The sequence below is a fragment of the Eulemur rufifrons genome, chromosome 30, assembly GCF_041146395.1.
Source record: "Eulemur rufifrons isolate Redbay chromosome 30, OSU_ERuf_1, whole genome shotgun sequence".
NCBI classification, from domain to species: domain Eukaryota; kingdom Metazoa; phylum Chordata; class Mammalia; order Primates; family Lemuridae; genus Eulemur; species Eulemur rufifrons.
The window spans coordinates 39,832,361-39,860,229 of NC_091012.1; the positions used below are offsets into that span (position 1 = coordinate 39,832,361).

Below are 27,869 nucleotides of genomic sequence, written 5' to 3' on the forward strand. Positions count from 1 at the left end.
TTCCACATGTTCTGACATGGAAATATGTCCAAAGTATATATTTTCAGTGATAAAATGTTGCAAATCAGTATGAATAGTGGGATTCCAGTTTTGGTTAAAATTATGTATTAGTATATGTGTGTGAAAACCCCTACAAGTATATATATCAAACTGTTAACTATGGTCCTCACTTGGAAAGACGGGATGATGGAGGAACTTTTATTTTATGCTTTGTTTATTTCTGGGCTGTTTGAATTGTTTACAATGAGATTATTATTTTTGTAATTAAAAATATGAATTAAAAATATGAATTTGCCCTTAACCCTGACTACCCTACTATAATTGGAAAAAAAGTATATAAAGAGAGGTCAAAAGACCTATAAATATTTCCATTTATTTGAGAAAGCATTTCATTATCAGGATTAGGAGAAAGAAAACAAAAGCTCAAAAATGTTTCCCTCTTTGATAATGGTGTTCTGGTATTTCCACGTGCTGAAAGAGAAAGGAAGAAATAAAATCTGTTTCTTGTTTGTTTGCCTTGTGCAAAATGAGCACTAACTCTATGTAGAGGTCTGGAACCATGGGAACAACAAAGAAACCACCTCAGTTGTGAATTACTGTCCCAGGTGAAGTTGGCAAAACACTGAAAGGCAGAGTTGCCTCGGGTTGTAAATATTCCCCCTTCTCACAATGGTAAGGATGTCCGTAGATACCTTAAAACTTCAATTCTGCCATAAAGCCTATGACTTATCCAGCAAGGGTACGTTAAAACCTTCCCCTGAGCTGGTGTTCTCTCTTCTCATGGAGAACACGGAGGGAGGCTGACAGGCATAATTTGTAATGCAAATGGCTAGAGAAAGCCTCCTGAATAGAAAGCCAGCTCCAAGGACTACAGAAAATGGTAGGAGGAGAAAGAGGAGGAGAAGGAACAGGTAAAGAAGATGGAAGAGTCTTTCTCCTTCAAATAAGTAGAAGGCTCACTCAGACTTAAGGTCCTTTCCACGTGCTTTACTGGCCGTGACTCTGAACCTCCCCTAGCATAGCTTTTATCACTCTGCCTTGTCATTGGCCTTTATTCTTCTAGACTCCCCACTAGGCTGAAAGCACAATAAGGGCAGAGACCTTGTCTGTCTTGTTCATTGTTGTATCCCCAACACCTAGAACAAAAGGATGTTGAATTAATATTTGTTGACTGTTGAATGAATGTTCACCACTGCAAATAGTTTCTATCTGGAGTGGTCTCCTTTTGCACCATTGGGGTCATCCCATTAAGAGGTTGAAAAGAGCTTGTGGTTGAACTTACTGTTGGTGCCAAATACAGTCAGCTTTCCCTTTGCTTGGGGCTTTCTTTGACAAACCTTTTCTTTGTCTTCACTCTTACAGATACAGCCAAAAGGCGGCAAGGAATGGAATGAAAAATCAGTTCAACCTCCATGAGCTGAAAATGAAGGGCCCCGAGCCAGTGGTCAGCCAAATTATTGACAAACTGAAGCACATTAACCAGGTATGTGGTATGTACAAAAAGGTGGAAATGCCAAAAAAAAAAAAAAAAAAAAAAAAAGAGAGAGAGAGAGAGAGATGGATGGTTTCTACTGTTCAAACTGTATCCTTGTGCTTTTGGAGAGGAAGCTGTTATTCATTTTATTCAAAGATTCTGCTGAAAAGGACTTAAGACCCTCAATTTTCATGCTACTTTTAAATTATACAGGCAATATTACAATATGAGAAAAAGCTTAGAAAATATAGGGAAAAATATTTCTTACAATCCCCCTACTCTATCCTGTTTTCATTTTTACATGTTCTCTTCTAATATTTGTGCAGAAAATCACACTCACACAGACTTTTTACACAATTGGAAAATACAAGTGATTTGTAGTTCTGAAAATTAATACTATATGGGCAACACTTCTTCATGTTGCCACAAATCTTCATATTAATCATTTGTCATGGCTGCATAATATTCTATTAAGTATTCATCATAATTAATCAGCCTGCTTTTGCTGGACATACAGGTTGCTCACAATTTTTACCATCATAAATAAAGTTACCTCTTCATACATAGTACTTAATTCTGATCTTAGATTATTTTCTTAAAATACTGGAGTTATTGGGTCAATGGATATGAGTATTTAAATGCATGTCTCCAAATTGCTTTCCAGTGAGACTGTATCAGTTTTCACTGCTACCAGCAAGACATGAGAGGTCCAGTTTCACTGCATCCTTGCCAACTTCTGACTCACTGCACAGAGACACCCACAGATTCCCTTGACCTGCACACATAGTTTTTCCTCTCGTAAGGAATTTAGTAACAAGACACAAATAGAAGTTAGTTGTACCATCTGCTTGTGATTGCTTTGTGGCCACAATAAAAAAAATGCCACCAAAAAGGCATATGCCAGAGTGACAGTGTTCCTGCCCCGTGATCCATGGGTGGGAGGGCCCTGGCACCACTGACTTCTATTTGTAGCTTAGGAAGAACTTAATGAAACAAAAATCCTTATGTAAGGACAGAGGTTTTTGTATAAAGATATTGGCATGATTTTGTTTTTTAACATGAAGTTTAGCAGTGAAATTTTTGTGGTTTTTAGAAAATGCTTAGAAGGGCTTTCTAATAGTGGTATATTTCACTACCATTGCGTTGTGAAAGTATTGACAACATGCTTGTGTGTAACTCCTCCAGTGCCTAATAAAGTGCGCTACACTCAGTGAACACTTAATAAATAAATAGTTGTTACTGCTACTGAGCACATGATAATGGCAGTGTTTACATAACTGATCCTTCTGTGAAAGCACAACCTCACTAAGTTCTGTCAAGCCTTTTTAGATACAGTATGATTATTTCAAAATGCATATCTGAAGAGATCAGAGCACAGACAATGTAAACACTTGCTGCTGAACTGAGGGCATGATTGATATGCTTCACTTGGGGACAGTGATCATATTTGTCTTCTAAATCATTTCCAAATTACCCCAAACCAAATGTATCTATGTGGCTCCACTCAGCTGCTTAGACCCCAGCACTTGTGAGGCCAAAATCTCAGGGTCCATCACTGTGTCCCTAATCCTAAATGAGGAATACTGTCAACAGGTCTCTCTGGTCAACAGACCTTAAGCAATACCTACTATGTGTTCAGGTAGGTGCCAGGGACTTTGGGGATTCAAAAGAAGTCTGATCCTCTGTTATTACAGCCTCCTTGGGAGGGAAAACACAAGCATAGGAAGAGTGGTTAAATAAAGATAAAGCGCAGCCAATGATGAAACACCTCAAGAGGCTCCTCAGTTTTGGGTGGCATGCTTAGGCCTAGGGTGGGCTAAGCTGGTGTGAAGATTCCAGGGAAGGACAAGTGTTAAGATCTACCATAAGCAAAGAGTAGGGTTTGAGTAGGTAAAGACAAGCAAGGGAGGGGCAGTCATAAGAAAGATCAGACAAAGACCTATGGGTGGATCCCACCCTAGAAAAAGGGAAAGGTGCATCAGACACGGGCTCCTATATGATCCAGCAGTCACTAAAAATGTTTATAGCAAGTCCTTTTATCAAAGGCATCGGGTACAGTAGAAAGAATGTGGGCTTTGGATCTTAATGGATCTGAATTTAGTTATATATCTTACTAGATATGTGACCTTGGGCAAATCAGTTAACCTCTCTGAGCTTTAGTTCTGTTATCTGTAGTATTACAGAGATAGTAAAAGCTCCCTTGCATGAGTGTGTGTGTGTGTGTGTGTGTGTGTGTAATATGCACACACAAATACAGGTAATTGCATGTGCATGACAGGCACTTCATAAATGGCAGTTCTGGGGATTATGTTCAGGATTTTCTCTATAGGAAGGACTTGAGTTTGAAAGACAACAGTTTCAGTACTTTTTGCCAGTCTAATTCTGCTGCTTCCCTGGTTTTTGCCACTCTACTTCTGGTCCCCCAGGTTTTTAAGACCCCTTAGATAGATCTCTTCTTTCCCTCTCATCCTTCTTTTCCTTTCTTCTTTCAGCCAGAAAATCTGAAACCAGCTCATAGGTAGGGAGGTGTGTATAGTCAGAGTAGGAAAGGTCACCACTACAATTCCTTTTTCCTACCTCTGGCCATAAATAAGCGTGTGAACATTTTCAGTTTCCATACAGATGCCATTGAGCAACCAATTAATTCTCATTGATAGACCAGTTTTACCTGTTTAAGTTGAGCTGTTAAATTGGTTAGGCTCCAAACACCCACATTGATTTTTTTTTCCCTCATCTGTGTTGCTTTACACAGCCCAAATACATTTTTTCAGACCTTAAATAAAATTCATATTTTGGCTGTGATTCAATCTAAAAGTGAGACACTTTAGGGAAGTCATAAAGAAGAAAGTTGTGATGATGATGATGTCAATGATGTTGATGATGGTGATAATGTGTTGTATTTGTATAGCATTAACCATATTTCAAAGTGATTTCATGTTCCAAAGAATAACTACTTAGGAAAAAACTCCAACCTGGAATTATATAAGATATAGTACTGTCACAGAATCATTCATTTTAAGAACTCATTGTTACCCTTGGACATTATATCATTTTCACTGTTCCCTGGGAGGAAAGTGATAAATGTGTGTTCCTTTTTTATACTTAGAGAAACTGAGGCAGAAAGCCATTAAAGGCTGTGTAGGCAAGCTGCCAAAACATGCAATGAGTTCAGTTGAAAATTCAATCAATAATCCAGATGTTGTTTCCTATACACTGCCAAACATCTGGATTCACTGAATGCCTGACTGAATTGACCTAAGTTTTGGTGATAGGGAAGTAGAATCAAGTTAACTTGCCCAAGTTCACATGTAAGTGTAATCTGGGAGTATGATATTTTTCTAAGCCCCTTGCTTGGTGCTGCATCTATTAAACTACAGTAGCATGCTCCAACATACATATCTATAAATACAGAGATAATGACATACATCTATCTATGCATGTATGTCCATGAGTGTCCATCCAGATGAACTGTAGCTAGGCCATTTATGAACACATCCCAAAATAACTCTTCACTTTGTTTCATAGAAATTCTCAGCTGCCTCCTTGCAGGTTATGGTTACTGTTGATAGCACTGGAAATAATATACTCACTAAGGGAATAAAGTAACATTATTTCCATATTGACAGTCCCACGGTGTAACCTTGAGCTGATGGGTTCAGAGTCTGGCCTGGGCCCCTTTCCTGGGAAGGCCTGCAGGTGTGGAATGTCCTCCCCTCCTCCTTCCAAGCCAGAGTTCATGTGTAACATTCCCACGATTAGAAATGAGGACCTTTTTATTTCCTTTTCAGTTTCTAATTTGTGTGAGGATTTATTGTCTTGTGTTAGGAGAGGAATTGAACTCTTTTAAGTCCTCAGTGTCAATCTTGGAATTTGCTGGGCCATATTGCTTTAAAAAAGAAAAGTTTGGTTTTTGTTAGTGTCATTCTGCTCCAGGCTCCTGCAAGGAGAGAAGACTCACAAATACCAAGAATGATCACAATACATTCTTACCCATATGATACTCTGGGCCATTTATCTCCTAACTCGGTTTTGTTGGTAACATTTTCTCTCTCTGTAAAAGTAGCTATATAGTTAGTGCTAATTTAGCAGTCCCTAAACTGCTACAGAAGTTATTGTTCCCAAGGAAAATCTAGTCATTTATTGTTTTCCCCATTTCAGTTCAGGTTCAAATGAAATTCCAGAAATTGTTTTCCTGCCTGTTGTAAACATTGGGAGCCAGAGCAGTCAATACCTGCCCATTTGGTGTCAGAGCTTTTCATTCAAACTTGGATAAAGTCTCATCTGTTTGGGATGGTTGAAATGTCCTGCTGAATGGTGGGGGAGTGGACAAGATGGCCTCTTAAGATTCCTTCCAGCCGTGTGATTTCGTGATTTGTGACTCAAGGTCAGGCTTTAACCCAGCACCCTCTTGTGAACAAGTCTTGTGACTTTATTCTCTGTTCTGTCACTCTTTCTAAAACACCCTGTTCCCAGGTCACCCCTTTCCACTTTGTAACCTCTCATCTTTTCAGAGGTTGTTCCCTTCCCACCAGTCTTCCAGCCTGGGCAGATGGAACTTAAACTTGCCCTTCCCCCATCCAATTCTTCCGTTCTTCTGCCTTGGTCTCATTAGGCTATGAAAACATTAAACTATAAAAACAGTTTTGCATTTATCACCCCTAAGTTTCCCTCCTCTAGGGCCAGATAGGTGGCCTGTCTTCGAATCATGCTAACCATGTGACTCCATATAAGTGATAATAGTTCTGCCGTCTATTTGCATAGCACAGTTCAGTTTGTGAAGCTCTTTCATGAACATTAGATAAATTGATCTTCACAGTGGCTCTGGAGAGGAAAGCAAGGCAGGCATCATTACCTGCATTTACCAGATGAAGAAACTGTGGGCACTAGAAGACTAGTGATGTACATACAGTAAGTGGTAGAGCTAGACCTGGAATCTAGGGCTACTGATTTCATTCTCTGCATTCTTTCCTTCTACTTCCATGAAAACACAGTACACCTGTTAGCAAGATCCGCATATAAAAGTTATACAGGAGTACAAGTAATAGAAACTCCTTAATTTATGGCCTAACAATTTCCAAGAGCCTAATATAGTAATTCCTATGGTCTGAAGCTCTAAAAGTCAGCAGGAAAAAAAATAAGCATATTGCTTACCAAATCTCAATTAGGAAGATTCTTTAAAAAAAAAAAAAAACTAACCACCATGTTGTATGGTGTGGAAACCGAGGCACTTTGTGGCATTGGTTTGAGTTATACACAGCAGACAAACTTTCTGTTAGCTATCTCTAATTCATAGAATGATTTTAAATGGTCAAAGACCATTTAAAAATGTAGAGCAGGCAGTAAAATGTCTCCACTTCCATCCCCCTCTGTAAACACCAGAAAAGTATTTTAAGATGCCTGGCAGACTCTGGTATAATGAAGACACTAACTTTTGAAATAGAAAGTTAAAAATTTTTAATAAGTTAATTAGTAAAGTTTTAAGCACCAGAATGTACTCAGGACATTCTTTTAGCATGTGATGTTTTTTTAAAAAAATCTTTGAAATGAATCTCAGGCATGATGGAAAATACTCCAAGTAACTTGTTTTCATAGTCTTCTCACAATAAAACCAGTGACAGTTGTAAAGCATTGGCCTAGTCCAATGGTTGCTAGAAAAGCCAACATTGATCTAAAATTTCTAAACAAAAAGTTTAGACTTTTGAAAGTCAACTTTCAAAAGTTGACTTTTGAAAGTCAACTTTAAATAAAAGAGCTTCCCAAATGGAATTATGTCCCAGTGTCTGTCACACTTCTTCACATACAAGTGACATGGCAGAACTCTAGTAATTACCATTTATTTCCATATGGAGCCAGAATGTGTGTGTGTGTGTGTGTGTGTGTGTGTGTGTGTGTGAAAGACAGAATATCTACAATGGCATGTTAAAAAGAGCCAATGAATGACTTCTGAGTCACAAAAGGACAATGTGAGTTAGTCTTTAAATACCAGACCTAGACTCTGTGGAGCTAAACATTATTTCATAAAGTAAAAGGGAATTAGCTGATACATTCCAAAACACATTTATCATTAAAAAATCTTCTGTCATTTTGCCTAATAGCCTGAAAAATAATTACAATGTCTGGTGGCTTTGGGGAGCATGTGTTTTTAATATCTTAATTACTATGTACAGTTTAATAACACTGCACCAAGAAGAATTCCCAAGTATTTCATATTAAATTTCTTAAAAATGAACTATTTGCTATATTTAGAATATACAGGATTAAAGGTACTTAAATTGGGTCATGTGTTTTAGTCCTTGTATATTAAATTAAATTACTCAAAAATGGAAGATGAGTCAGGAATGGTAAGCCAAAATGTTGTTGGTAGCCGTGTTGGGGTAATCTTGATTGAGCAATGGCGGGAAATACATTAACTTTTTTGTTACAGTATTGTTCTCTTTTGTAAGATTTTTTTTTTTAATTGGAAATACTGGAAGTGTTAGCTATGGAAAGACAAGTTATACATATGAAAAAGGAATTCTATCAAACTATACAGGCTACCAGGTTTATGAAATTAGTAGTACTACTTCTAAATTATGAAATTCACAGTGTGTCTACTGGACAAATGCAGCACAATATTTTTTTAATGAACAGTTACAAATGGCTGCTCTCTACCCCCATAAACCTTTACCATATGCAATATATTGGAGGGTGTGTGTGTATGTGTGTGTGTGTGTGTGTGTATATTCAAATACTATTTGAGAAATTCATAGATAACTTTTCACCTAGATATATTTATGAATATGTATTTTGCCTCTGGACTGTAAGCTCCTTAAGTGTAGGATTATGCATATGATTCTGTTTCCTATAGTACCTAACGCAGTAGCATATATAGTCACTCAATATATATAACTTATTTTTGATCAGTCGATTCAAAGGACTCAACCTTTGCTGCCCTCAATTTATTTCTGCATTTAGATTCCATTTAAGGCACTTTTCACATTTAATATAATCCAGTTTCTGTGCCAAAGGGTAGGGTTACATACATACAGGGTCATAGAGTCTAATCCTTTGATATTACAGATGAGGACATTAAAGCCAAGAGAGGGAAATGACTTGTCCAAAGTCCTACTGCCAGTAAATGACAATGATGGGACTGGGAAATGAACAGATCCCTATTCTATAGTGCCACTGCTCTTCTTTCAAAGGCTCTTATATAATACAAGCACATTTGCAAATATGCAAGCACGTTTTCCTTACACAGTCAGAGTACTCCAAGTCATGACAGAAGCCCTTACTTCAGAAGTTCATCTTTGAAACCAAAGGATTCACAGCATGAGGCATGAACTTGCTAATTATTTATCTCTTATTTTGTATATTAACTAGGTTTGGTCCTAACAAGTATAGCTCAGTGCCCACCGCCTCGTTAAACTCACTGAGCAGTTGTTGCACATGGATGGGGAGGTCTTTGCTGGGATCACTGAACCAAAAGCAGGCAAAGTCAGCAGGATCTGTTGCTCGTGGCCTTATGTCCACTCACAGAGTCTGACTCAGGCTGCTGTCCACATTCAGGGTCAGTTATCCTTTCATTCTGATGCACTGGATTTCAACTCCTCCACCTTCCTGGACACCCTATAATAATTTATCTAGTGCCTCCTCCCTCCTTCCAGAATGGAAAAGTTAGCATCATAGTAATCAGTGGTGGGCTTATGTGCCAGATAGCTCAGTTGTTTAGGGCAGGTATTCAGATTGCGTTCCATAGGGAACGTGGGGGAGGTGCTGTGGGGGTTGTTCCGAGTTTCCCATTCCTATTTTAACCAGAGCAGCTCCATTTTTAAAAATCTTCTTTACATATTGGTCTTCTAAGTAACATTTCACTTAAAGGGGTCTAACTGCAAAAATAATAACAAAAATCTCAGGGTGCTCTTGAAGCTAAGCATTAATGGTTTAATCCTATATGAGTCATTTCTTCATTTGAGTGTCCATTCAATGAAGGTACTAAATATGAACACTGCACAAGGAACTCACAGAGTACCCTCCAATCCCTATTGGCCTCCTAAAATGAACTGTTGGTCAAAATGGGGACCAAATGGGAGAATGTGTATGGCTTGGTGGTAACATTATTGGAAGTGATGACTGAAGATTCATGTTCTAGTACTGATGACCGAAAAGTGTCTTCTTTGATGCTGATGATCAACGCATCTAAGTTTTCTTTGACCATCTCATTAGGATTCTTACAAAATCTGATGGGAAGAAAGTACTGAGCTCTTTTGTCTTGAACTAGCTTGTCTATGCAGAGCAGACACGCTTGCCCCTGGATGGCAGTCCCGTGTTAATTGGCCCAGCCAAATGTTTGGTCTCAGTCCTGTATGCCCATGGTCATTTGAGACCTAACCATCAACTGTAAATTTATTTGACATATGATCAGGGATGTTTCCACATTCTGTGTGGGCTCAGTGTTGGTACTTAGTGAAGGTAAAATGATAATAATGAGGTCAATATTGTATCCCTAACTATATTCTTTCCTTAGATAGCAACCACAGTGATTTTGCATAGCAACTATTAAGTGGACTTAACAGAGTTCTAATTGATGTCCAAAGTGAAGATTACATTATTATTCATATGCACTGGATTTTACTGGATAATTTCTTAAGAGTTTTAAAGTATGATCTTCTTTTCTTTGTTTAATAAGTTGATATAGATATTTTGCTACACTTCTCAGAGTAATATCTATTCTGTATTATGGGCAAGCAGCTGACAAGAGCAAAGAAAGCTAAGAAAATGAGGTCCAAGTTCAGATCTGTTACATCCCAGGGCATGAGGAGTCTTATGGTTATTATCATGGTATTACTGTTAGTAAACTTTGAGGCATTACAACAAATAGAACAAGAGCCAAAAGACTTGGGTCTGGCACAATTTTTTACTCTCACCTTCAATAAGGGGTATAAATTGGATTATAGAAACCATAAACTAGGAAGCCTGGTATCACATCTTAGCAAAATTCTAGACTAGCTTCTTGGAGAGCATGAGCTCTCAGAAGCAATCATGCCATAGTGATTGCTAGTAGCCACGGTGAGCTCACTCAGGACAAATCAGACCATTTCTCCTATGTGTGTGCATGTGTGTGTGCATGTGTGTATGCATGTACCTTACTGGATCAGAGGAATGGCACAGGCATGGTATGTCTAGATTTCAGCAAGCTGTTTGACAGAGATTCCTATGATTTGTTTTAAACAAGTAACAATAAATGTTGGCTAAGTGATCATCTAGTTCATTAAATGTGTAACTAATTAATTATCATATCTGAAAAGTATTTTCTTAACATACCAGTCAACCTTCCAGTGAGCCTGGGAGGCCTTTAGTTATTTGCTCCGTACTTGACCCTTACTGCATAAAGTTTTTGCCAGTGACTTAACTGAAGACAGAGTAGACAAACTTCTAATATTTAGGGATATTGTGAAGCTAGGTGGGGTTAGCGAATACATAGATAACACAGTCAGGGTCCAAAAATATCTCAGTAGGCTGTGGTGACAAGAGAAAACTAGCAAGGTGAAATGTTACAGGGATAATGTAAAATATTACACGTAGATTCACAAACATGAGCCCGTAAGCATGATAGGGGAAACCCAGCTTAGCAGACATGTTACATGTTTGGTTTTAGTTATATTGGAAACAGCATTGAGGAGCTATAAAACCTTCACTGACCCAAAACAATATCACCCAAATGTAGCAATCACATAGCAGCTCTTTTGACGTTGTGGCCATTATTGGCGGAGGGAGCGGGTATATATGTACTTGTGTGTTGGAGTGGGAGAGGAGGACATGGAAGTAAGTGACTAGAAAAATACTCTCCAGACTGTTTAAAGGTTAGAAAAGGACTATTTTGGAGTTTTCCTTATCTTTCTTTCTTTCTTTCTTTTTTTTTTTTTTTTGAGACAGGATCTCACTCTGTTGTCCAAGCTAGAGTGCAGTGGTGTCATCATAGCTCACTGCAACCTCAGACTCCTGGGCTCAGTCGATCCTCCTGCCTCATCTTCCCAAGTAGCTGGGACTGCAGGCTCACGCCACCACACCTGGCTAATTTTTCTGTTTTTTTGTAGAGATGGGGTCTCGCTCTTACCAGGCTGGTCTCGAACTCCTGAGCTCAAGCAATCCTCCCACCTTGGCCTCCCAGAGTGCTAGCATGAGCCACCCCCACAGCCGGCCTATTTTGGGATTGTAACATTTGCTGCTTTGCATGATTTTTTATTAAGCCAATACTACATGTGTTAGTTGTAAAGCCCTACTGGTGTATGATTTAGAGTCATAGTGAGAAATTTGAGAGCCACAGCACTAGGTTATTTAGTCTGGGGGAAAGAATGAAAGCTTTAGAGCCAAATAGATCTATGTTTTCTTCCCAGATATGTCACTTTGTAGTTCCTTGGCTTTAGGCCAAATTTTTTAACTTCCATATACTTAAGTTTCCTAATCTGTAAAATGGGTATACTCTCATCTATCTTGAAGGGTTAATGCAAGGATTAGAAATAATGCATGCAGTAAACACTCAATAAATTATAGCTACTGTTTTTCTTCATATTATTATGATATGAAGAGTTAGCACAGGAGAAAGTCAAGAGTGACCTTTTAAGTGACTTAGGTCTTCGTGCCTCAGTTTATCAATTTATGGAATGGAGAGACTACAACTTTTCTAGTTTGGCATGTTAAGTGATTTAAAAATTCTAAATATGATAATCTAAATTCTAAAGATTCTTGGAAAAACATATCTAGCCAACCTTCGACAGATTTTTGAACTATTTAAAGTTTAGTTTGGCTCAAAGTGACTGAATGGAAAATGAAGATGATAAATTAAGTACATATATGTATATATATATATATGACTGTGTTTAAATCAAGTTCTTCAGATTTTCCCAAGTTTGAACTCTGCCCTGAAGTGGAGGCTCTATAAATAGGCAGGCTGCCCTTGGAGTACAGCTTGGAGATCTTACCACATGATCCAGAAGTTCCATTTTAATCTTCAGCCCCACAAGAACCCTTCATGGAAGGATAGCATCAAGTGGAGAGATTCAGAGCTATAAAGTTCAGGGCAAGTTAATCTGCATTCCTTTTGCATTTTGCTCTCTGGTTGAAGATGGTGAGAGGTTCCTATATTTAAAACCCGGCTGACATGATATCCTTATTGGCAGATGTCTCACAGGAGGTATTTAGAATGATTTTGAGCGGCATATAATATGTTTGTGAGTGTGTGTATATTTCACATGCCAACAGAGCAGAAAGAATTCACAGGGATTGAGGCTACTGCGCTTTCTTGAGACACCATCACTGTCAGCTGTTGGGGTGATGTCACAGATGCTAGGAACACTGCCTAGGCCCAAATTCCCAAAGCTGTATTTTGCATTGCAGAGCCTAGGGCAGACCTATTTAGTGGGCTCTACCTTCAAAGAACTATGGAATTTGTTAGCCACAGACTAGGACCAGTGACCACTTGTTGTCAGGCAAAAGGAAAGCTGCCCCCTGCTGCCTGAGCTTTTGTCCCTGCCTGGGATACCATGGAAAATGGGGAAGGAATCCAGACTCATTAATGAGCTAATACAAAAGATTAAGCCAAGCTAGAGGTAGTTCGTTATAGCTGCATATGGATTCTTGAAGGCGGTGGAGAGCAGAAGGATCTCCAGATCAGAACCCAGTAGTGCTGTTGCCTTTGTTTGCCAGACACAAGTACAGGATAAGGGTATCCCTGTGGGGAACAATTTTCCTGTTGCTGACTTCTTTTTTAGTTATGCTATTCTCTGAGCTATTGTGTAGCAGATTGGTTAATCCAATAATTGCTTTCTGATAACCCATGGAACAAATTATTATTAAAGCTGCAGTTTTCATTATAAGGTGCTGAGATGGAGCCGGGATCTGAGCTTCTACTTAGTTGAATGGCCTTTGTTCTTGCCTGTTGTTCTTGGAAGTCATTTAAACCATGTTTTACTTCTGTGACTCCTTTTCAAAACGAAATTTGTAGGGCAAAAAATAAAGTACAATTTTATATATGCATGTGTGTATATATATTATATATATAATCTCCTCATCACTTATTTAGGAGTTATTTATTTATTGAATACCCATGTTTTGTGTAGTGTTGAGTTTTGTGGGTTCTGTTGATAAGGACATAGAGAATACCCCCCACAAGCACACCTATCATCATGTGTGCACACGTCATCACCATTTGGATTCGTTTATTCAATATTGAGCAGCTCTATGTGCCAAGCACTGAGGGTAGGGGCTGTGGACAAGGATACAGAGATAACTTAAGCACGTGCCCTGCTTTCAATGAGGGTGATGAAAACATACCTACATAACTGTAATCCAAGGCACAGTGTAAGTGTCATAAGAGAAATATAAACCAAATACTATGCTAGCCTGGAGAAGGGAAGGATTAATTCCTACTGAGGGAATTAGACAAGACTTCAAAAATAGGAGGTAGCCTTTAAGCCAGGCTTTGAAAGACGAGGAGAATTTTGACATATAGAGATTGGAAGGAAGGATCTTCCTGGCAGAGGAATGTGGTATGAGCAGTGGCTCAAAGACATGAAAGTGCATCAATAGCCTTATGTGGCTGGAAAGCTGAGGCTACAGGCCGGAATGGAAGAGGATGTGGAAAGTGAAAGATGATACTGAAAAAGTGGTACAAAATTTTGGGGGGCCATGAATAGCATAGTAAGGAATCTGAGCTTTACTCTGTTGACAGTATAGAGCCTGGGAAGGGCTTGGAGCATGAGAGTGATGTAGTCAGATCAGCATTTCATGATGTTAACTCTGCCCGCAGCGTGGAGGATGTTTTGAGATCAGAAATGGGAGGCAAGGAGTCCAGTTGAGCTTGATAAGGTTTATAAGGCAAAGAAGTGAAGCTTGTTATTAAAATTCATTAACATTCCCTCCCACTGCCTGACGGAACGATTTAGGGGATGAGAACTGCTTTGTCCCTAAAGTTGGCTCAATCATCTTTTGGCCATTAGCCAGGACATAGGAGGGGCTGTAGCAGGGAGTGGTTTGGGTCTCAGGAGAAGAAGGTTTGTGTCTCTCACAGCAGATTGGTAGCTTCTTCAGGTCCCACAGTAAAGAAAATGAAAAGAAATTTCTAGTACCTGCAGAGATTTGTCCCTCATCGAACCCTTAAGTAGAAGTTCTCACAATAAGGTATTTAGATTCCCTGATGAATGTGTTAACTATTACTTTTTAATCAATTTGTTACACACTTTTTTTGCAGTCAGAATTCCAATTAAATGTGGCTCCTTCACTGTTGAATGTTGAGTGCCATCCATTCACTGAAGTCTCAAAAATTACCAAAACTGTGAGAAAGATCGAGAGAGATTATAGTGTTTTTCTTCAGCTGCCACCGTGGGTGCTTAGATGTGTTGGAGAGACTACTGTGCTTCGTGACAGCCTCACAAAGAAGAGTGGGGGACCCAGAGGGAAGTAGTGACTGTTCGCCTTCTCCATACCTTCTTAGAACACATTTTCCTATTTGTTATCAACTCCGGTGTTTTTCTAATTATAGCAGCTACTTGTAGTTTGTGCTGTTTCCCTAGAATGATCTCCAAGAGCTTTATACACGTTATATATAGGACCCTGCTTGTTCATTTATACTCAGGCGTGTGCTGACAATGAGCTGACCTGACCTTTCACCGAGATGCCCTGGCTGGCACTTGACATCACTTCATCTCTCCACCTTGGCACCCCTGTGCCCTTGCTGGTCAGAGCAGATGCTAAGAAGGCAGAGAAGGTGTCTTGGTTAGGCAGTATAGGAGTTTGTTTACAGCAGTTCCACAAGGACAGGGTCTTGTCTGTTCCTCTCACCACTGTGCCTTCTGCTCTTAGAGTGGTTATCTGGCATAGAGTAGGCGACCTATAAATATTTATTGCATAGATAAGTGAAGAAATCTGTTCTAATTTTTGAACTGCCTATTTCCCCCTGGTTTGGAGCTGTCAGGATGGGGTGAATATGTTTTGTACATGGGGGAAAATATATTCATGTACATGGGATGTACATGAATGTACATGGGATGTGAATTTTGGGAAGAAAATGTATGTACATGTACAGAGAGAAAGCAAGAAAGTTTGGCTATTCTTTTCACCACTAAAAAACTATAAAATGTTACCATTAAAAAATTTTAAATGTTAAAGGGGTTTGCCTTTAAAATATGTAAAGAATATTCTAAGTCTTCCAGAAGTCATCTAGGGTAGTTCATCCTTTACTTTCTTGAGCAGCACAGTGGGTGGAATAATACCATGTCTTCCCCATAAGTCCTCATTGCATGAATTCAGAAGGTCCTCAACTTGATAGATCCTGGAAAATCCATGAACTCTCCTCCTCTTCTGTCTCCCTCTTCTGACCTTCACTTGGGAGTTATTCTGTGTCTCCCATTGAATGGAATTATTTTTGACTGAGAGGCTATGGCCTATTCCCTCCTGCTCTACCTATTCTGTCGCTGTAAATGATGGCATTGGCCAAAGATGGAAAACCTATTATACTTTATCTGTCAAAGCCTGAGTAATAGGAACTTTCATTTTCTTGGCTGCCTCCTTTTAACTCCAAGCTCAGCTTGTTAAGGCCTGAAAAGCTGAGATGAAGCAACAATTCATGTGCCTATTTTCTTTCTAGACTGTAGTCTTCCTGGATTGTGAAGTCCTGTGGTGATTCATGCCTCAGGTATAGGTAGCTAGATGTTGGAAAACTTCCTTATTTGCAGGTTATGAAAGTGAATAAAGTGATCAAAATCTTTTCTGCACCTGCCCCTATTGCACAGATTTCTCATACTTGCCCCAAGGGAACTGTTTCTGCGAGGAAGGATAGATGGGTCTGTCATCTCCTCTACTTTCAGCAGATTCCTTGGACCTACTATGTCCCACTCATTTTAAGTTATCACTTCTCTGCTGAAGTTGCTAGACCTCTGCCCTGTAGCCAATCACCAGTGCTTTCAGGTCATTCTTTGTAACGTTCTCTGTCTGGGAGCCTTTTCTGGTCCATGCTGTCACCCTAGTGCAAGCCTGTCTCACTTCACTATCAGTCCTGTGTTGGGCACAGGAACTAGAAAAATCACTGATATCATCACCGCCCTTGGATTCTAGGGATCCACAATCTTTTTTTCTTTTGTCTTTGTTTTCTTATAGTACTACAGTCTCCAACATGACTTCTACTTAAATTTTACTTTATATATTTTCTTTTGTTTATCCAAAAACAACTTTTTGTGTAACTTTTTTCTCCACCACAAAAAGACGTGTTGCCGTCCTTTTCTGAGCCCTGTACTTCCTGGATTCCCACTTACGCTGTACTGCCTTCTCTGAGGGAGAGGTACTTCTTTCCCCACAACTCCTCACTCCTTTTCTTCCTATCCAACCACTCTCATCTTCCACGTGATTTTATTCCCTATGCTCTTAGTGACTCTGTCTTTAATGGAAAGTAGTAAAAAAAATGACCTGAAGAGAGACAGTGAGCAAGACCAAGTAGTATTTATCGAGCACTTGCTGAGTGCCAGTACTTGGCTAGATGTCTCACCACCTCTAATAAAGAACACCGTGCTTGTTATGTGCTCCTTTCTATGTGAAAAAAAGTCCATAATCTATAAATGCTTTTGGCTAGCAATGATGAACAGCAGCAGCTTTTATTTTTTTCAAAGCAAAAGCACCAGAAGTTTGGAAAGGAATTGCAAGTTGTGTTGTAATGCAACTGATCTCTTTCTTCCTGAGAAAGTTGGTTTCTCGCCAGAGTGTTCAATTCAGGCCCACGCAATCTGGGTGTATTTATAGAGGGCCCAATGAGGAAGAGAACATGATAAACTTTCCTCCCCAGTACAGAAGACAATGGCAAACAATCACCAGGTGAATGCTCTGTAGCATAGAACTTTTGGGGAGCAAAATGCCATCTAGGTATGTGACAGCCAGACATCTGCTAGGTTGAAAGGACCCCCCTGTCCCTCAAAGCAACTGAATCAGGTCTGGGAACTCAGAAATGTCATTCTGGACGATGGCAAGCCCTTAGAGATTTTAGAAGGCCCTCTCTGTGTACGGGACATCTAGGAGACTGGACCCACTCTAAAGCTGCGTAGTTAATTCTTAACAACATAAATATGTTAATAAGAAAATAAGAATCTATGCATTTAAGTATTGTAAAGTTTCTGAGGTCCATAAAGGTAAATGTTTTATTTACATTACCACATTTATTACTCATCACTATCCCGTGAGCTAGCTATCATTAATATTCTCTTTTACAGATGAGGAAACTGACACTCAGATTGTAAGGTTAAACTTGGACTTGAACGTACATCCAATTGCTCTAAATTCCGTGATTGTTTTCACTCTGTTAAGGGAATAAGAACCATTAGGACAGCCCCATTGTCTAGAAGGTCACTTGAAGTAGCCTGGAGCTGATAGCTGTACCTCTAGTAATTTCTCCCAAGGAAAGACTATGACAATCCACAAAGATGTATGTACAAAGATATTTCAGTGGAATTGTTTGTGAATAGCAAAAAATTAAAAGCAATCCAAATATCTATCAATAGGAAATTTATTATGTGAAGTATGACATTCCCATACAATGGAGTAATCTGCAGACATTTAAAAATATTTTCAAAAACACTGTTGTGCATAAAAAGATATTTATCATATGTTGCTAAGTAAAAAAGCAGACTGAGACAGTACTAAAATGCAGTCCAATTTTTAAAAAATTAATGTGTGTATATATATGTATGGAGAATAAAGTCTGTAAGAATATACATCAAAACATTAGCAGTATTATGATAATTTCACTTCCTTTTTTATGCCTCTCTGTGCTCTGCCCAAATACTTTTTTAAATTATTTTTTTAAATCAGAAAAAGCAATATATCTATTTTCATTTAAAACAAACAAAAGTTTTAAAATAGATGAGGACAGATACAGGATTGAAACCACCCTGGACCAAGCCAAAGCTCTCCCACCTCCCCCGTCCCCAGCTGAGCTATCTTCTTCTCTATTGACTATTTCAGAAGTAGCCTCGCTCCTGCAAGGAGGCAGCAGGAGTATCACCTGGCCTGGTGGCCTGGAGGCCTCTTGACCAGTGCATACCAACCCAGTGTTTCAGGCTCATGGCCCAGGAGTCATCGTCTTAATTCTGAAGACAACACCAAGAACCTTTTAGAGAAATGGTCCCGGGGGGGCAACCCCATGATCCGTACCACCCAGGACTCCTTGCTGACAGGCACACTGAGAGATATCTGAACTTCCTAGACATTTTGGAATCTATTTTTAATTTTTTGTCCCACCCCTTAGGGAAATGAATTCCTTAAGTTTAGTATTTGATATGCAAAGTAGGGCCTCCCTTCATCCAATCCAAAATCATTTCTTTCAAGTTCAAGGGGGTACCCCCTCTAACTCCAGTGTTCTAGGACATAAGTTTGTGGTTACTCTGCCCATCACATTGTATGCACTTCTTTTATTTTCCCCTTCAGCCTTTATCTTTTCAGACTCAAGAAGCCAGTGATTTTAGTTTGTCCTTATATGGCTTTGCCTTGTTCGCCATCTTTCATTGTTTTATTTCTCCTTGCCTGGACATTTTCCTGTTCCATTTTGTCTTCTTTAATGTGCCTCCCGCAGAACATAACCCCCAATATTCTGGGAATAAGGTACAGTAGCACATATCCAGTAGCTCTAAAATCAGTACTGCAACTTGAAAACAACTTCTCTCTTAGTGGGTGCAGACATTTAGAAGCTCAGCTTTTAATGGATGAAGAGTAGTCATTAAAGAGCTGTGAATACTGGTCTGTTTTTTCTTAACTTAGGGATGTATAAGTATAGACAACTTTATATTGTCTACTATACCAAGATCCAGATGAACCCCGAACTAAGTTTGATTTGGAGGGAAAACCCCCTCAAATCAGTGAAACAAATGCTGATTTTAAATGTAACACGCAGGCTGTATGGAATAAGACAGCCCTAATCTCTCAAAGACCAAAGATAAGGCCATCTGACAGCTTTGCAACGTCAGAGACTTTCAGTCATTCCTTTACACATGTGTAAAACCTTCAGACGTTCTTGAGAAAATAACCTTTATTTCAAAAAATAGCTTTGAAGTTTGAAAATCAAAGCAGACCAGCTGTTTCTCAGCACAGAAAGAACCTATCCTAAACTGCTAGAAAGCTAATAAGGATTTCAAAGAGCAGTGATCACTTACTATAATGCCCACAGTACAGGGAGCATGGGAGTGGGGGTGGGAGACAAGTTGTTTACTGCACCTAACACATGAACTAGGGAGTGTGCCAAGCCTTTTCCTGTGTTTTCCCATCTTTCCCTTTCTCTCCGTGTCTTGCATGTCGCTTTCTCCTTTCCTCCTTCACCACCCCCTGGCCTCTTTCATTCTATTCTCTACCTTTTGTTTTCTTTTCCCAATCTCTCTGTCTCCACCCTCCTCCTCCCCTACATCTTTTTTTTAACCACTTCATTCCCCAAACTTGGTGCTGCATACACTTGGCTTTTTTAAAATTATTTATTATATCTATTGAATAGAGTTTCCCTTTCCCTGTATTTTTTTAAGCAAATGAGGTGAATGTCTTCTGTTTCTTCCGCAAAAATAAACAAAAACTGAACTAAATCAAGCAGCTTCTTACTTGTGTGTGGCCCCAGTTGATTTTTTCCCCTGTGGGTCAGTGGCCCTCGACAGAAAAAAGGTCCCCACCCTTGCACTAAGGGGTCTCGCCAATTTAATTCTTCTTCAGAAAAGAAGATGAATAACAGTATGGACAATTAGTTACTGTGGGTGGGAGAAGGAATTTGTCTGGAGGCAATTTTCTTTGGAAAGAGATAGGACGGGCACGAAAGGTTGAAATAGTTCTACTTGTGAAAAATAGAGGGTATGAAATAACTTGGTGGAAAGTTCAGCTGAGAACGGGAACATCTGGGGCTTATTCATGGTTTTTCAGAAGTTTTTGAAGCTTTTTTATTAGCTGGGTTGACCTCAGATTGAGGAGGAGATTTTTCAAATGTTAAACAGTTTTTTTCTTTTGCATTCCTAAAGTCATATTGTGTTCAGCTTGTTAATATCTGCACAGGGGGCCTTCGGCAGAGGCTGCCAGAGAGGCATGCTTTTGGGACATAGTTCCCGATAGCTGGTATTTCCCTTTCTTGTTGAGGATTTGCATGTGTCCCTTTCATCCATGCATACAGCAGATTCCTCCACAAATAATTGCATTTGACATCACAGTTGTTAGAGAAAATGCAGGGGAGGAGGGGAAAAAAATCCCCATTTCCCCTACATGGAGACAGTGGGAGGGAGGAAGCAGGTTAGACAGGGAAATACATAAACATACCTGGAATGTAGCAGGTAATTCTGTCTGTGTTACTCATGACAATAACTTGCATACTGGAATATCAATGGCATAGATTCCAAGATGTCCCGGATTTAGGAAAAAAAAAAAAAACACCACAAATCAACACCTAGCCTCCCACTGACTTAATGCATCTGACATGGTAAATACTGGCAAACATATTTAATTGGTATCAGTGGAGAATGTTCCAAAGTGCTTCCCCCCCTCCCCCCAATTTTTTTAGAAAAAGATTTTAGACAATTTATTTGGAAATTCTGGTGGCAGAAGCAAGAGCATGCTGCAGGAAAACTCCAAATCTGGCTTGTGATACACTGCTGGCAGTGAGGTGGAGGGATTGCAGCAGAGTGGAAGTTCCTACTACTGAGACCCTCAGAAAGGCAGACTCTCAGAAAAGGAGTTTGTCCAGGGCATAGCAGCATTGAGAAAAGCAAAAACTGATTTATCCACTGACACTATGACCAAAAATAACTTTCTATGTTAGAAATTAACCAGTAATGCCTAAACGGAAGCCCTCATTCTTAATGGTCTACAAAATGTTCTGTTGCTAAAATTCTTGGAGGTAAGTCAGTGATTTGGTTTTTTTTTTTTTTTTCCTATTAACTAGCAGGCCTACAAAGGTTTTGTGCAAGTAGAAGAATTTGAACAAATTTCCCCAAATTTGACATTTAAAATATTTTGGAGTTATTCCGACACAGATGTTCTGTGTTCTGTATTGGGTTTATGGTCTATGCCAGGCTCCTTAATTAACAGCTAGAAGACATACGGACAGTTTCATAAATCAACACATGGTACTTGAGCTCTTATTCTAAATGTTTATTATTTATTCGGCCACTGAGTGCCAGGTACTTGGCTAGGCCCTGGGAGAGGCACAGAGATGAATCAGACACAGTCCCACCTTCAAAAAGCCTTTGGCCTCATAAAGGAGACAGACATAGACACAAATAATTACAATATAAGGCAGAATGTGATTGAGATTTTAAAGACAAGTCCAAACAAAGTGTTGTGGGAGCACAGATGAAACGATTAGATTCACCTATAGGAATTGGGGGAAGAATTCATGGAGGAAATGACATATGAGATGGTTTCTGGAGGATAAATAGAATTTCAACAGGGGAGATCACTCAAGGCTGAGAGAACAGCATAGATAAAGCACAGAGGTATGAAACTGTATAGTATATTTGGGGAATGTTGATTAGTGAGGGTGTGTGGAGAGAATTGTGGGAGTCGAGGTTAGGATAGTCAAATGGAAGTATACCGTGGGCAGTTATAAATTGGAGTTAGGAGCCTGATGGAAACGTTCTAGACAACAGAATTTTTATTTAAAAGTTGGAACAGTATTATTCCCTCTGATCCAGGTCCCTAGAGGGACAATATTGGAACCCAGCATCTGCTCTTCAGGGGTCCACAGCAAAATTAGAGGCAAGGCATCCAGATACATCTACATTAGGAAAAAAATGACCTAAGTATTGTATGATGCAATGTACATGGGCACCAGCCAAGGGTGGATGCAGGAAAGCACAAGATACATTATTGGTAAACTTAGAGGCCAACTTGGAGCCTTTGTATGCTCCCCCCGATTCAAATGTCACACCCTTCCTAGACAAATAGCGCCACAAACCACGAACAGACTTCATTCATCAACACTAGTGGCTAGGGAGGAAGAGGACAGAGGAGAAAAGGTTGGCAGGCAAGGGAACAAGCAATTCATTTTTAGGCTAGAGAATGAGAAAATTAACTGATCATAAATTCCAGGTAATCGGTTTTTCTCCTGTTTTATCATGAATAAAGGACCTGTTCACATTTTGAAAGTAACACCTCATAGTACAAAATGGAATAAGCAGGCAGGCCAAATTCCTTCTTTGCTTTCGGAAGGTGTGAGTGAGAATGGGAAGTTTTTCTGACCCACACATAGACTCCCTAGGGGACAAAAACCCTTCTCATCATGTATGAGCACATAAGTACTCGACACTTTATGCTACATTGAAATTAGATTCAATTAAAATATTTAGTAATTACTTATTTTGAGTGCCAGGTGCTTACACATCCTTATTATTTTGCTTCTAAGAATTTCAGATTTAAAAGATAATTTTGGGTGAATTAATGTTATCTCCAATAGAGTTGCCTCCTGGACAAGATTATGCAAGTCCCCATGGATGGCCTTAGAGGGGAAGTCCTGGGGAAGAGTCTAGTTTGCTATGAATGAACTTGCTAGCCCTCTGTTTGAATCTGGTTGGCCAAGACATCTGTTGCCTTTTAAAGCATTAAGCTTCCCAGTTCATTTCCATCACACTGTACTACGAGGACCAGTGCACCTGTCTTGTATTGGAAAGGAAATAAATGTGAGCGTGAGAACAAAATAAGGACAACTGGCTCATTTCAAATTTGTGTGAGACTGAAGAACAATTGCTCTTCCCACTATGGTAAGGGGGACAAAAGGCAGCAGGGTGGGGAAGAAGTGTTAAATTGTGGCTTGTGTTCATATCTACTCCAGCTATCATTCCTCTGAATCACCCCAAATAATGCCAAGTTCTTGTTTAGAAGTACGTTTTTCAGGGCCTACCTTCTGAATGGTGAGGGAGTATCTACTGGTGAAGCCAGGCAAGTCACCCTCCCCCACCTCAAAGCTGGATCAATGCAACAGCAAAGGGTCAGGGCTCCAGAGGATTCCATTTTGAATAAGATGTGACGCCAAGGTTGCAATGACTTTTGGGCATTAAAGATCCCATGGCACTTCTTAAAGGAGTGTTTGCCCTGACCTCCTTGGCCAAAGTTCACATCTGGTAATTGCATCTGTTGACATTGGCTTCCCTTGTCCTTTCAGCTGCATACAATATTACCTCTCTCGCATCCTGTCTTAGACTGTTGTATAGTGTTGCTATGTGCTATTAAACAGCAATCGCATTTCACCCAGCGGGGAATGCATGTGGAAACCCTTTGGGAGAAGTATGCTATAGAAATGTTGGATCAACAGTGTTTTTTCTTTTGTGAGCCAGGAAGTGTAAGTGTAAGAAACAGATCCAAACACTGTTGAGAATTATCGTTAATGTGTACAGCAGAGTAAGCAATGACCATATGCAAGGCCAGGTATGCCAAGGGTCAACAAGGCCCATTAGAGATAGGGAAATGAAAACAGAATGTTTTTTAAAAGTAATTTTGGAGGGTGGCCTATAAGTTCAGAGTAACATATAAGGAATTTTGGAGTTTTCTGGAAACTCTAAAATGGGAACATCTGTGCTCCCTCAACACTTTGTTTGGACAAATAGATAGCTTCTATTTGTATGGATCTTTGCAGTTTACAAAGTGTTTTTTATATGCACATACACATTGAGTTCTCATAACCCTGTGAGATACATATAACTGTTATCCTAATTTTACAGCGTAGGAACCTAGGGATTAGAGAGATTCGGGGATCTGCCTAAGGTCGCACTTCTAGTTAGTGAGATATGAATCCAGGTCTTCTGACTCCAAATTCTTTACTCTTTTCAGCACACCATAACTTGATGAGTGTGTTGGTTGTAGTTTGATGAATGTAGCATGGGTCTGTCATACCTTCTTATGTATATATATTTTAAACATCGAGTGACTAGAATTCTTGGGAATTCTGGAAAGCCCATTTGTTTTTTGAGACCTGAAGGTTAAAATTTCAAAATGTTTACTGTTTTAAAAAATAGAAACCTTCCTAAAATAGACTTCCCCACCTTGCCACATGATTGAATTGTATTGTAGATGGAGGTGCTTTAAAGTTGTCACTGTTTTTAACTACTTCTGGCTCTGGTTCTGTCCCAGAGACCTCCAGGACTCACAGCATAAATCAAGTAAGTGTTCTCTAGCTGGTTCATTTTCACTTTCTTGTCACTTCTTTGTTGTTGGAGAAATAATAATGTTTTGCATGGGTAAAAGAGTGAGTGTATGTTGGGAATGACTAATTCTACAGAGTGGGTAGTTTACTCATCTTATGGGATCTATATGTTCCAATACAGACACATTGTTATCAAATATTGACTGTGGGAGCCATGAGTATGGAATTAAGTGAGAGGTAGAGAAAAAAGCTCAAGCATACTATAGAAGAAAGAAGTATAAACTGAGCAAAGACATATTTGCTGGAGGACAAGGCAAAATAACACAAATATTGAGAAAAGCGAGAGACATGGGGATAAAAAAGATTTCAGAAGAATAGTAATTGAGTTTTTTAAAGTGTCAACTTGAATGTCACGTAGTTAGTGTGTCTCCTGGCGGATGTCATGATTACAGGTGGTTGAATGCTAGGATAGTGAAGGAGTCTGGTAAAACATTGCTGGCTAAAAGATAGTTAGCTTCCTACTGGGTTTTGCCTCCAAGGGCAGGTATTTTAATCCAAGCTTGAGTTCCTCACTTGTCACATTGCCTAGCATGATCTCTCCTTTTTGAAAAGATATTTTTAATTACTTTACTGAGGCATAATTTACATTTCATTAAATTCACTCATCATAAACATACAGTCCAAAGAGTTTTATTGAATTTATGCAGTTATGCAACCATCACTCCAACCCAATTTGGAATATTTCCATCACCCCAACAAGTTCTCCCATGCTTGTTTTTGTTCACTCTCTGTTGTCACCCTAGTCCCAGGCAAAGACTAATCTACTTTCTGTCCCTATAGATTTGTCTTTTTTAAATATTTCATATAAATGGAATTATATAAGATGTAGTCTTTTGTATCTGGCTTCTATCATTCAGCATAATGTTTTTTGAGGTTAATCTATGTTATAGTATGTATCAGTACTTTGTTCCTTCCTATTGCTGAATAGTATTCCATTGTATGACTATAACTGAATTTTTTTTATTCATTTACCAGTTGGTGGACATTTGGATTGTTTTCTATTTGGACTATTATAAATAATGCTTCTATGAACATTCACATATAAATCTTTGTGTGGACACTTCTCTTGGGTAGATGCCCAGGAGTGTAATGGCTGGGTCATATATGTTTAACTTTTTGAGACACTGCTAAACTATTTTCCAAAGTGGCTATACCATTTTATTAATACATTCCCACCAGCAATGTATGAGGGTTCTAATTTATCTATATCCTATTCTACACTTGATATTGTCACTCGTTGATTATAGACTTTCTAGTAGGTGTGTAATGGTATCTCATTGCGGTTTTAATTTGCATTTCCCCAGTGAGTGATAATGTTAAGCATCTCTTCATGTGCTTATTGGCCACTTGCATATATTCCTTGATGAAATGTTTATTCAGATAGGTTTTACAAATATTTTAGAGTTTAAATAGGAGAGAAGTAGAAAGAATGTGACTATGCCAGGAAATTTTTTTGTACTCCCCCTTCCTAAATATTCATCAGCCTATTTATTTTTGTAGTTAGTTTTGGGAGTTTTGTTTTATTTGTTTTGTTTTGAACAAGTAAAAAACTGATATGATCTATAGTAATTCACTGAGCTAAAGAGAATTTCCAAGGACACTGATCATCTTCTAAGTGGAGTAGGACTAGAGTTTCTCTGCTCCAGAGCAGAGGTAAAGTTACCTTAAACTGCCCTGGGTGAGATGTTACAATGTGCTTTCATATGTATTATCTCATTGACTCTTCACAATTGCACCACGAGGGATGTACTTTTATTGTCTGCTCTTCAAGTGTAATCAGTTGGTAGATTGGTAGAGCTGACTCTTGACCCCAGACCTCCAACTCCTCTACTCTTTTCACTATAACACTTAAAGTCCACTTTAGTTTCATGGATCAGAACTCTGCGAAAGCCCAACCAGCAACTTCAGGATATCACATGTGGGAATGGCTGCTGGACAAACTTTCAGGAAGCGTTTCCTCCCTTACCTGATTGGCTTTGCCCATTTTCCCTTGGCCCAGATGTCTGGATCTCTGTGTTATGGACAACCTGATTGTAATCTGGAAACAATGAGGACTCAAAACATCTGTTGAGAGAAGGAAATCTAACAGATGAGATGGCATATTCTGATTGGAGATTATTTTAGGAACAAATCAGTTCACATCAAACCAACTAAACAATGTTTAATTGACAAAATGCTAAGTTTGTAGGTCAAAATATTGTCAAAAATTTAAGTGGAGAAATGAGAATACTGATGTATTTATTATTGGAGAAATAATTTTTAATATATCTGTGGTCCCTAAGGTTTTAAGAAAGTTTTATTGGTGTGTGTGGGGGTGGGTAGGTAACACTTCTGTGTCATTCAGGGGCACATATTAAAATATATTGTGAGTTTGGCCTCATAAATCATTGAAAATACGTAAGAATTTCAGTATTGAATATGTATATGAAAACTCCCAAACTGCCTCATATACTCAGATACAGCATGCACATATGGGTGCACACATGCATGCGTGCACGCACACACACACACACACACACACACACACATCCTTTGTTAGATGACATGCTTTGGTTGGGGTAGAAAATATGGTTGTTATTACTGGGGCATACAAAAGAAAAATAAAACACAGCTCCTTCCCCTAAAAAGCTTGAGAGGCATGGAGCAGTGAATATTCACACACAAAGAACAATTAGAAAATAACATAAGGAAGAACCTAAGCAACTGCTAATTCGAGCACAAGAACAATAAGAATTGTAAAAAGGAAGAGATCACTGGAAGCTGAGTGCTGTGGCCAAAGCAACTAACACAGTACTGGGCTATTTATTCATCCATCATCATCTATCCTAAACTTTTAAAATTACATAATATATGTTCATTAGAGAAATCTAGAAAGTACAGAGAAGTAAAAATAAATTAATTCACCCCTAATCCTACTACCCAGAGATAACCACTGTTTGAGTACATGCTTACTGTATATTGTGTTGCTTTTAAAGTAAGTAGTAGATGTTAATTGTTTTTAAAATGAACAAAAATTTCTCTATTCTGAAAAGCAATCATTATCACTTATTTGCCCTGGCAGTATGTTCTAAAGTGTGTTCCACAGAACTTTTATTGGTGTGATTTTCTTAAAAAGTACTCTTCCAGCAAGCACATGAAAAATGCACATCATCATTAATCATAAAGAAATACAAATTAAAACCACAATGAGATACCACTTCACACCCATTAGAATGACTA

At 38.9% G+C, this 27,869-nt stretch overlaps 1 protein-coding gene across 4 annotated transcripts in view; it reads left to right on the top strand.

The window, feature by feature from the left end:
• Positions 1 to 27,869, top strand: part of GPC3 (glypican 3) — a 411,323-nt gene that overhangs the window by 299,298 nt on the left and 84,156 nt on the right. For all 4 annotated transcript variants that reach the window (XM_069462996.1, XM_069462997.1, XM_069462998.1 and 1 more), the window contains one exon: positions 1,363 to 1,483. In XM_069462996.1, coding sequence (XP_069319097.1) covers positions 1,363 to 1,483 — 121 coding nt within the window. The remainder of the gene's footprint in view (positions 1 to 1,362; positions 1,484 to 27,869) is intronic.